The sequence below is a fragment of the Megascapheus bottae genome, chromosome 10, assembly GCF_031878675.1.
Source record: "Megascapheus bottae isolate mThoBot1 chromosome 10, mThoBot2.hap1, whole genome shotgun sequence".
Classification (NCBI taxonomy): domain Eukaryota; kingdom Metazoa; phylum Chordata; class Mammalia; order Rodentia; family Geomyidae; genus Megascapheus; species Megascapheus bottae.
Genome location: NC_143518.1, coordinates 34,564,070 through 34,575,077, shown reverse-complemented (window position 1 = coordinate 34,575,077; position 11,008 = coordinate 34,564,070). Strand labels below are relative to the sequence as shown.

At 44.4% G+C, this 11,008-nt stretch overlaps 2 protein-coding genes across 2 annotated transcripts; one reads left to right on the top strand and one right to left on the bottom strand.

Annotated features, from left to right (window-relative positions):
- The first annotated feature begins 392 nt into the window (after positions 1–392).
- Fcer1g (Fc epsilon receptor Ig) lies at positions 393–4,412 on the top strand. Its single transcript, XM_090339806.1, has 5 exons — positions 393–519; positions 2,579–2,670; positions 2,828–2,863; positions 3,190–3,210; positions 4,042–4,412. The coding sequence occupies exons 1-5, from the start codon at positions 471–473 to the stop codon at positions 4,102–4,104; spliced, it is 261 nt and encodes an 86-aa protein (XP_090195932.1). The 5' UTR covers positions 393–470; the 3' UTR covers positions 4,105–4,412.
- Positions 4,413–8,599: 4,187 nt separating this feature from the next.
- Positions 8,600–9,874, bottom strand: Apoa2 (apolipoprotein A2). The gene is made up of 4 exons (XM_090339805.1): positions 9,795–9,874; positions 9,565–9,651; positions 9,162–9,294; positions 8,600–8,834 (listed from the first exon to the last, which is right to left on the bottom strand). Exons 2-4 carry the CDS (start codon positions 9,614–9,616, stop codon positions 8,714–8,716), a joined length of 306 nt encoding a protein of 101 aa, XP_090195931.1. The 5' UTR covers positions 9,617–9,651; positions 9,795–9,874; the 3' UTR covers positions 8,600–8,713.
- Between the last annotated feature and the right edge of the window lie 1,134 nt (positions 9,875–11,008).

Genomic DNA, 11,008 nt, shown 5'->3' with positions numbered 1-11,008 from the left:
TCTTGGTGCCTTATTATCTTTTGTATTTCTCTGTTAGACTTAGTGTTAGCAATTTTTCCTTTTGTGTTTACACTAAACGGTAAACTCCTTAAGTACAACGTTCCAGGCAAGAAGGATCTATAGTGGGGTGAGAGAAAGTCTTTGAGGCAGTTTATCACGGATGTCTATGTGAATAGAGTGAAAGATGTCCGATGGACAGCCTATCGCAGGCATGTGCATCTCATTCCATGGAGTGTGAGGTTGGTCATTACCAGGCTGAGTCCTAGAGCCCAGATCTCCCAGCTCTCCTAGTTGGCTCTTCCGGGAGCCGCCCCAGCACTAGTGCAGGAAGGGGAAGGGGCCAGAGCGTGGTGGAAGGCGTGGCAGGAAGGGGGGAACTCTGTGGTCAGCAAACTGCTCGTCAAGTTCAGCGGCGTAGTGCTGTCAGAGCGCCTGATCGCCAGCTCAGCCCCTCCTGGCCCCTGCCCAAGATGATTCCAACAGTGGTCTTACTCCTACTTCTTTTGGTTGAACAAGCAGGTAAGACAGTGAGGATTGGTGAGCTGGATTTCAGGATAGAAATCAAAGGTTTATTTCAGTGGGCTGAGTCGGGAACAAGCAGGAAGGCTAATGTCAGGCAGATGGGCATGACTGAGGCTGGTTCTATTCTGCTCTAAACCAAGACACAAATAGTCTCCAGCTGTAGTGTCCTTTTCCAACTCCAATTAATAGGAAGTGTCAGTTTGATAGGGAAGGAATCATCTGACAAATAATGCTAGTCTGGGAAAGCATTTCTGACCAACTTGTACCCATGGAGTGCCTTAGATCCCTGCTGGGAGCTGACCTCCAGTTAGTAAAATTGACTTGGGAGGGTAGAGGCTTAGCTTTGGGCTTGTAAGAAAGGTGAGGGGGAGTCAAGAGTCAGATTAAATCGCTTTTTTTAGGGGTCTTCTATTACATCCGTCTATCAATAATGGATAGCAGAGTAGACCCCTGTTTTAGGGACCTGAGCATCAGTGGAAAAATAAGAGGCATAAATAGCCTTAGAGCTCCAAAATTGTAGGCAGTTCTGTTTAAGAACTCTTGAATTGTTGCTGCTATCATATAAGTCTGTAATCAATCCCTAGCACCAAAGGAAGAAAAAAGGAAAAAAAAACTCTCATCTGGGTATTGGTGGCTCACATCTATAATCCTAGCTACTCAGGAGGCTGCGATCTGAGGATCGAGGTTCAAAGTTCAAAGCCAACCCAGGCAAGATTGTCCATGAGACTATCACCAATTGCCCTAAGAAGCTGGAAGTAGAGCTGTGGCTTGTAGGGTAGAGTGCTAGCCTTGAGTATAAAAGCTCAGAGATAGCACCTAGGCCCTGAATTCAAGCCCAAGGACTGAAACAAAAAGAAGAAAAAACTCATATTTTGCTTCCTCTGGGTTGTCTATGCTCGGGGGAGTATATTTTTTAAGAGGATTGGTTGCAGATGAGTGTTGAGGAAGAGGGGATTGGTAAACTTTAGAGAAATGGGAAATTGAAAGAGTGGGGAACAGTTTTGCCAGACCAGCTGAGAAGGTGGAGCAAAGATGTGGTGATCTTGTCACAAGAGGGGAGGAAGGAGGCCAGGGCACTGGGAAAAAAGCAAAGCATAAGCTTTCAAGGTAGAAGACCTGGATTTGAGTTTCAGCTGTGAATGAGTTACTGAGTTTTTCCCAAGTGCTTGGGTTTCATCATTCATAACATAGCGATGACGACAATGTTTCCCCTCACAGGGTAGTTTTGAAATTTATGCAATATCATGTGAAAATATTATAGAATAAAAAAGTACTTTTTCCAGGGTTGTACTTGACCCATGTTAGTCACATGCACCCCATCAGACTTGATAAAGACCCAGTGCCTGTGTGATTTTAGAAATTGCAATGAACTTCCCCTCTTGGAGGCTTGGGGTGAGTAATAGGACAAAGTAGCAGGAAGAGGAATTTACATTTTGGTTTTGGATTTTGTTTGTGATTATTCCCTTGAACTGTGGTCATTGCCCCAGGGTCAACTACAAATGTATCTCCTATAGCTTAGGAAGTAGAGACTTTTTTTTTTTAATATTTAAGGGACAAAAGTGAAGTTGAGAAGATGACCAGTTCTAGAGTAATTGTCTTCTCTCCCTTCCCCAGCTCACATCCTTCCTGTCCAGCCCTCAGCCACAGGTCACAGGACTTAGCAGAGAGCCGCTTTGTGGTTTCTTCGCTGAAATTTGCCACTGCCTCTCTCCCCTCACCCGCTTTGGGCTGAGGTTTTAGTCTCAGCCCAGTGAAGTCAGATGGGCCTTTGAGGTGGATGAAGTGCTCAGTGGTGCTGAAAAGAGAGGTTGGGGCTGAGAGGGATGTCTTCGACTCTAGTACATTTAAGGCTCACCATAACAGAACCCTTCACACATCCTTCCTACACCTGTCGTAGGGCATGAAAGCAAAAGGAAAGGTAAGAGAAATAAGAGTCCACTGAGGAAGACAGTTTCTTCCCTCGGATGGCTCCCCTCCAGGTCCCATTCTCTCTCCCTGAGCACCATCCCTCTGTTCCTCATGTCCCTGACTCCTTGGGTACCCTCTGTCCCCTCAGCGGCCCTGGAAGAGCCTCAGCTCTGCTATATCCTGGATGCCATCCTGTTTTTGTATGGTATTGTCCTCACCCTGCTCTACTGTCGACTCAAGGTAAGGCAGTTTTGGGTGAGGGCTGGAAGGAGAAATGAGAGGGTGGAGGCAGCATGGATTGGAGGAAGGGGAATAAAAGGGGCTCTCCCACATTTGGAGGGAAGGTGGATAAGCCCCTTACTTCCCCTTTACTGATTATGACCTTTCTCTTACTCAGATCCAGGTGCGAAAAGCAGCTATAGCAAGCCATGAGGTATGTTTCTTCCACACCTGGGCATCAACAAGTTTTCAGGCTCCAGGCTTGGGTTTGAGACCTCTAGGAGGGCATGTGTCTTGGATTCTGACAACTCAGAGGCTTCTCTCTCCTCTCAGCCTACCCATCCTATCACTTAGCCAAGCTATGAGTACAGTATTCAGCAAGTGACAGGGAAACATAATCAAGCATAGTGACAAAAAATATATGTGGGTAGTATATTGATATGTTTGTAGCCATGTGGAAAAATACGTATTCTTGTGCCAGACAATCACATGGAAGCTAACACTAACCCTACCTAATACCTTTCCCTTTCATCTCTACAGAAGTCAGAGGCCTTGTATACGGTGAGTAAACCTGCTGTCTCCAACCCAGGGTCATCAGAAGACCATTTATTTATTTATTTATTTATTCATTTATTCATTTATTTATTTATGTTTTTTTGCCAGTCCTGGCCTTGGGCTCAGGGCATGAACACTGTCCTTGGGTTTTCTCAAGGCTAGAGCTCTACCACTTAGGCCATAGAACCACTTCTGGCTTTTTTCTATGTATGTGGTACCAAGGAATCAAACCCGGGTCTTCGTGCATGCTAGGCAAGCACTCTACCAATAGTCCAAACTCCCAGCCTTTATTTGTGTATTTATTTATTTGATTTGAGGGCTTGGACCTATTCCTTCACTTTTTCGCTCAAGGCTGTTCTCTACCACTAGAACCACAGCTCTACTTCTGGCTATTTGGTGGTTAGTTGAAAATAAGAGACCCTTGGACCTCCTTGCCTGAGTTGGCTTCAAAGCACATTTCTCAGATCTTAACCTCCTGAGTAGCTAAGATTACAGATGTGAGCTGCAAGTGCCTGTACTAGTGGTGTTTTTTTCTTTTCTTTTCTTTTTGCCAGTCCTGGGGCTTGAACTCAGGGCCCGAGCACTGTCCTTGGGCTTTCTCAAGGCTACAGCTGTATCACTTGAGCCACAGCCCCATTTCCAGCTTTTTCTATGTATGTGGTACTGAGGAATTGAACACTGGCCTTCCTGCATGCTAGGCAAGCACTCTACCACTAGGCCAAACTCCTAGCCCTGTACTAGTGGTGTTTTGAGTGACTTCCAGAAGGATCTATGTGGTGGTGGTGGGGTACTCGTGTTGGGCTCAAGCTCTGATCATTCTTTGATTGTTACTTTCAGGGCCTGAGCACCCGAACCCAGGAGACATATGAGACTCTGAAGCATGAAAAACCACCCCAGTAGCCTTAGAACAATTATCCTTGGTTACATCTTTCTACATATTCTAGTTCTTCTGCCAGCCCACGTGAATGGCATTACTTAATCCTATACACTGTTTAAACCAGCTGAATGTAGCCCAATAATGATGATAAGCCCCAAATTAACATACACCAGTAGTTCTTCTTTTCCTGTTAAGGACTTAAGCTCAGATGCTAGCTATTGATTATTTTCTAAGCTCACTCTCCTCTAATTCTTTCCCCTTCCCCATTCCCACTTCCCATTAAACAACGGGAAGGGAGTATTTCAATAAAGCTGTCCCAGACTATATTTTAGTCATTTTTTCATTTGCTGTCTACTTACTTAGCCTCTACTAAGCATGAGGCTGATATTAAATATGTAGCTGTCTTTGGATGTGTTTGTCCTGGGGCTTGAACTCAGGGCCTAAGCTGTCCCTCAGCTTTTGTACTCAAGTTCAGCCCTCTACTTGAGTCACAGGTCCTCTTACAGCTTTTCTTTTTTTTCTTTTTTTTTTTTTTTTTTTTTTTTGAGGAGGGGTAGTTAATTGGAGATAAGAGTCTCTCATATCATTCTAACTACTCAGGAGGCTGAGAGGTCTGAGGATCATGGTTCAAAGCTCCGATCCTCAAGCAAGAGACTCTTATCTTCAATAGCCACTCAGAAAAAGCTGGAGGTGGCATTGTGGCTCAAGTGGTAGGGTACTAGTCTTGAGCACCCAGGGCCTGAGTTTAAGGCCCAGGGCATACAAAAACAAAATTGTTTTAGGAGTCTCATGGACTTTCTTCGTAGGCTAGCTTTGAACCACAATCCTCAGGTCTCCTTTTCTGAGAACTATGATTTCAAGTCTGAGCCACTGGCACTGGCTTTGAACATATAGTTTTGAGTAAGGCAAACTCAGCTGTTGATGCCACATGATTCACACTCCAGTAGATTTCAGGGCTCCCTTGATCAATTGAATGCTGACTGTGTCTGGGAAGGTGTTAGACCTTTGGCCGATAGGTGCTCAGGGATGCAGCTGGAGCTGGGAGTACACTGGACTACAACTTCCTGGACTCTGTGTTTGGAATGTAGGTATTTGGGGAATATTAGAACTTATAAAATGACTTCCGTACTCCATGGGGCCTTTTGTGTAGACAAATGAACTGGGGTTGGATTGTGGGGAAACCTTTGTGTTACTCAGTGTACATATTTCTAATATGAGAGTGAACATAGCTGCAAAGCCAAACAGGCAGAAAGGATGAGTTGGTAAGAGACCATGTGAAGTCTCCAATAGAAAAGTTTCTGTTTGTTGTTTATTTTTGTACCCAGGGCTTATGATCTCATTTGGCTTTTCACTCTACCACTTGAACCACAGCTCCATTTCTGGCTTTTTTGCTGGTGAATTGGAGATAAATGTGTCCTAGACTTTTCTGCTTGAGTTAGCTTTGAGTTTGGATCCTCCCAAGTAGCTAGGATTACAAGTATGAGCCACAATGAGAGCACTGAATTTTCAAGGAATTCTGGGGGAAGAGGAACCTTAGACAGCCAGATAGGGATTAGAAGTGGGTAAGAAAAGGGGAAATAAGTTGGGTTCAGATCAAAGGTCATATCCCTCAAACACAAAGTCTGTATAGGGGAAGGGTGGGGGGCAATGGAAGGTGACAAGGAATCCTTTGCCAATGCCTGCCTTGTTTCCATGGCTGCCAGGAAGCTCTGCCTGGAAGCATTTAGACTTTCTAGGATTCCTCCAGTTCAACCTCTGACCTAGAAGTACTCCAGAGTGGCTCTACAGCGTTCAGGACTACCCCTGGCAACTGCAGTGCTGGATGGTCATTTATGCTGCCTAGGGACTTACTAGTCAAATGATTTTTCAGCTAGTTGTACTGTTTAGTCAGCTCACTAAGGCTCTTTGAAATTAATTTACCTGTCCAAGGTATATCTTGCAAGTAAAGTAGATATTTCTTAATCTCTGAAAATTTTGCTTCATGAGGTAAGAAACAAAGTAGATATTTTGAAAGAAAGGGGGAGATGAATGATTGTGAACAGTGAGACACTCTATGTGGTTTCTTTGCAAACCACCCCACCCCCCTCCCAGCCCTGCCCTGAGTCTTAGGAGTGAGGTTTTGGTCTCAGCCCAGTGAACACAAATGAAGGGCTCAATGGTGCCTGACTAAGGAGGATGATTAAAATATGGGAGAAATTGGAACTGTCTCCAGTCTCTGGGGAGGGAGGGGAAATCATTTTAGATGAATTACAAGAAATGAGCTGGAATAGGGAAGTAACTGTTTTAAAGTAGAAGGCTGAGGATAAAGTTTATTGGTAGTAGAGTATTTGCAATATACAGGAGATTCTGAGTTCAGGTCCCAGTATTGTAAATAAATAAAGTGAGAACAAATTCTTATTGGAAATGCTTCATTTTTCTCATATCCTGCATTTTGCAATTATGTACCTCTCCCCAGCAATCCAACCAGCTCTCTATCCATTTTGATTTAATACAACTAGCATAGCTCCCAACATTTCTCTAGACCCACCTGAACTCCAAGTTACAGACCTGTCAGGCCTTGAAATGGCTACCATACCTACTAGTTCCAAGTTCTAAACTGGCTACCATAAAAGTTCTGTGAATATAGCAAATTCTATGGATAATGGGGGGAGAGGGGCTTCTCCATACAGGGTCCAAATCAGATGGTGTTTAGATTTTAAAAACATTTTTAAAATTAGCTTTGGGACCGGGAGTTTGGCCTAGTGGTAGAGTGCTTGCCTAGCATGCATCTAGTCCTAGGTTCAATTACTTGGTACCACATACACAGAAAAGGCCAGAAGGGGTGGAGTGACTCAAGTGGTAGAGCTCTAGTGTTGAGAAAGCCCAAGGACAGTGCTCAGGACCTGAGTTCAAGCCCCAGGACTGGCAAAAATAATAATAATAAATAAAATAAAATTAGCTTTAAGTAGTTGTATAAAAGAGTTTACATTTAATGTGTTGACTTGTGAATATAATGCATCTTGGTCAGGACTACCCTTTTTTTTTTTTTTTGAAAGAGTTTCACTGAGATACCCATTCTAGTCTTAAAATTCCTGAGTTTAAGTCATCCTTCTGAGTTCTGAGATTATAGACATGTACTATGACTCTCAGTCAAATTAGAGGGTTTGTTTGTTTATTTGCATTCAGGTACTGGGGCTTGGACTCAGAACCTGTGCTCTTGCTGTTGATCAGCTTTTTTGCTTAAACCTGGCACTCTGCTAGTTGAACTACACCTCCACGTTTGGCTTTTTGTTAGTTAATTGAAGGTATAGTCTCACAGATTTTTCTGTCCAGGCTGCCTTTGAACCTCAGATATCAGCTTCCTGAGTTAAAGGTGAACCACCCGCATTCAGCCTAAATCAGAGATTTTTTTTTTTTTTTAATTGTGTGTGCTGATTTTGGGGTTTGAACTCAGCGCCTGGATACAGTCCATTAGCTTTTTTTAGTGCTGGTGCTTTATCATTTGAGTCATAGCACCTCTTTCAACTTTTTGGTAGTTAATTGGAGATGAGTCTCATAGATGTTTCTACCCAGACTGGTTTTGAATCACAGTTCTCAGGTCTCAGCCTCCTGAGAAGCTAGCATTACAAGCATGAGCTACTAGGGCCAGCTTCAAGTCAGTTTTTGGTCACCCTTCCCCCCTCCCCCAGCTCCCAGTCCTGGGGCTTGAACTCAGGGCCTGGGCTCTAGCCCTGAGCCTCTCCATGCTCAAGACTGACCCTCTACCACTTGAACCACAGCACTACTTCCTGTCTTTTCTGGGTAGTTTATTGAATATAAGAGTCTCATGGACTTTCCTATCCAGGCAAGATTTGAACCATGATCCTCAGATCTCAGTCTCCTGAGGATCTCCTAGGATTACAGGTATGAACTGCTGGTGCCCAGCAAATCAGAGGTTTTGAATGGAGAAACTAAAGCAATTTCAGGGATAGATTGTGGATTCATGTGTTTTTCCTCTTCATAAAATGATGAAAAGGAAATTTTGCACAATGCCTTCGTTTCTAGTGACTTAAAAAGTTTAGGAATTCAGGCCAGGATTGTGGCCTTGCAGTAGAGTGCTTGCCTAGCATGCAGAAAGCCCTGGGTTTGATTCCTTGGTACCATATATACAAAAGAAGCTAGAAGTAGTACTGTGGCTCACGTGGTAGAGCACTAGACTGGAGAAAGCTCAAGGGCAGTGCCCAGGCCCTAAGTTCAAGCCCCAAGGCTGGCAAAAAATAAAAAAAAAAAATGAATACAAAGTTTAAGAATTCAGTTTGTAAATCCATGATATCTTTCATACTTTCTTCATATACTGTAGGGAAGCTGCAGAGTAGTTCCCCAGGCTCAGGGAAGAATCATAGGCACCTCTACTCTGTCACTTGTATCACTTGTCTCTTCCCCTTCCCCCCACCTTGCACCAAACACTTCCCCTTTTAGAAGCAGATTATCTTTTTTCCTTCCTCTTTCTCCTCCCCCACTCTGCTATTTCTCCCAGTCACCAAAACACATGAGGCTCAGTTTGATTCCTTCTGCATTTATTGTAGAAAATGGGGAATTGGGGGGGGGGGAGGAGGAGGGCTTTAAGCCTAGCCAGTAGGTATTCTAGAATTGGAAAACAATAATCTGGACTTCTCACTGGGTGACAGGCTCTGGTTTTGGGGAATCCATGAGATTAGTCAAGAAGGCAAACAGATCAGCACCAGCCTTCTTGACCAGGGGTGTCAACTGTTGTTGTGTCTTTTCAAAGTAAGCCCTGGATAGGAAAGGGAACAGAGGTTAGCATGAGAGACTCTAGTCACTGAGAGGGGCTTCGGTGGTGGTGAGGAACGATGTTGTCCCCCCAAACTGTACACCCTTGGTCTACCTTGGCAAAACAACGCCCCCAAAGAGGAAGCAAGCTTTCCACAGAGCAGAGAAACAGATTCTAGAGACTGCAATTCAAGGCCCAATTCCCACTGCCCCTATCTGTTCATAAAGGTACATGATAACTCTAGCTCTGAGCTCAGTTTGTGAGACAGACCACCTTTCCTCCCCTAATTTGCGGTCATATAACCTTGAGCCCTGTTTTTTGGATACTTACTGGGCTTGGGCCTGAAGCTCTGTGGCCTTGGCCTTCTCGACCAGGTCCTTGCCATAATCGGTCATGGCCTGGACATAATGAGTGAACATGCTCTGCAGACTCGTGTCTTCTGCCTGTCTCCGAACCTTCGCCCCTGCGCACACACAAGTACACTCTTCTCAGCTGGGTCCCAGCAATGAATCCTGGCCTCCTGCCACATCTGTGTCAGTACCCATGTCAAATCTCAGCCCTTTCCCCAGATCCAGTCAGATCTGTTTCCTGGACTTTAGAGAGGCAATCATTTTCTTTTTGAACTCTTTAGTTGCCAGATTTGGGCACTGGAGCACAAAAAGATGGGACTCCCAGCACCCTCCTTTTTTGGAGGGGTGGGGGGGGAAGGGGTTCTCCTTTCCATATCACATACCTTCAAGGCTGTAGACAGTGAGGAGCAGAACGGTGATGGCAAGCAACTTCATGGTGGTAGCAGAGGAGAGGTGACCTAGGAATAGTGCTGATTGTGGGAAAAGACAGTGAAACCAAGTGAGTTTCTACCCCTCCCCAAGGAGGACCCAATGAAAACACCCACTCCAACCTGGTTCCCTCCCTTTCCACAATTAAAGCCCCATTCTCTTTTTATGCTGACCCCCACCATACCTAGTCAGTGTCTTTGTCCTCCACGTGTATTGCTGGTCTATCTGGAGAGGCAGAGGCTATATACTTGTCTCCTTCTCCACCCCTATCAGGTGACAGAGACTGTGGGGGCGTCTGCCAGGTCAGGGATCATGTTGGAATAAACAAATTGGAAAAAGTGGGGGAGGAGAGGACAAGCAATTGGGGACTAATGCAATATTGTCAGTTTGATGAAGACAGAGTAGATTTCGGGCCTGTTTAAGAATTATTCTTTTGAGATTATGTTACAGCCCTTGGATTTGTATGTAGTAAATTTGCAGGAATCATAGTTTTCTCTCACTTTCCCTTTCTCTCTTTCCTTTTCTTTGTGTGCTGTTGCTGGGACTTGAACTCAGGATAGGTGCTGCTCTTTAGCTTTTCCACTCAAGGCTGTCACTCTACCACTTAAGTCACAACTGCACTTCTGGCTTTCTGGTAGTTAGCTGGAGATAAGAATCTCATGGACTTTTCAGTCCAAGTTAGTGGCTTTGAACCATGATCCTCACATCTCAGCTTTCTGAGTAGCTAACATGAAATCATTAACTTTTGGTATTTTTATTTTATTATGAGTAGGTTTCATCTCTCCAACCCTATTTTCCTTCACTGCAACTTGGAAGAGAGGGTAGTTGGGAATAGAAGAAAGGAGAAAAGTTAAAATCAGGGGCAGCAATGACAAGAATTGGGGGTAGGGGTGTGAAGATCAGGGTCAGAGAACAGATATAGACTCTGTCCCTTTTTGAGTTAATATGTAATGAGATGAAGAGAAAACATGAGAGCTCAGAATGAACCTCCTGAGTGCTGATCAATGAGTATAGGCTACCCCCAGTAAAACAAACTCAGGAAACAGCCTCTGCCCTCCCAGGCAACCAGAAAATTCTGGCAGGAAAAGAGGTGAGTAAAAGGTTTCTACTAGGATAAAGGTTGAAAGTGCCTGGTCATTTGACCACCTTATCAGACCTTGGCGATAGTAAGCCAATATTGAATCAACATGGGCCATAGTTCCCCTGTGACAAAGGTCTTAGTACTTGTCTCAGCCCTAATTGTGAAGAAGGGAGGTAAGAGACACAGTTCTTAGACCCAAAGTATTGAAATGGGATCAACTAAAGAGATATCAGATGTATTTGCATTTTTCACCCTTTTGCTTACGTCTTGGACATTCCTGAGAGATGGAGGTGGAGGTATGTAGAAGCTGATGAGGG

Excerpts from the sequence above, each read along its gene's own strand:
- Fcer1g (XM_090339806.1), top strand. The coding sequence starts at position 471 with ATGATTCCAACAGTGGTCTTACTCCTACTTCTTTTGGTTGAACAAGCA. Across the intron at positions 2,671-2,827 it reads TGCTCTACTGTCGACTCAAG|ATCCAGGTGCGAAAAGCAGC; the intron begins GTAAGGCAGTTT and ends TCTCTTACTCAG. Across the intron at positions 2,864-3,189 it reads CAGCTATAGCAAGCCATGAG|AAGTCAGAGGCCTTGTATAC; the intron begins GTATGTTTCTTC and ends TCATCTCTACAG.
- Apoa2 (XM_090339805.1), bottom strand. The coding sequence starts at position 9,616 with ATGAAGTTGCTTGCCATCACCGTTCTGCTCCTCACTGTCTACAGCCTT. Across the intron at positions 9,295-9,564 it reads CACTGTCTACAGCCTTGAAG|GGGCGAAGGTTCGGAGACAG; the intron begins GTATGTGATATG and ends GTGTGTGCGCAG. Across the intron at positions 8,835-9,161 it reads GAGCTTCAGGCCCAAGCCCA|GGCTTACTTTGAAAAGACAC; the intron begins GTAAGTATCCAA and ends TTTCCTATCCAG.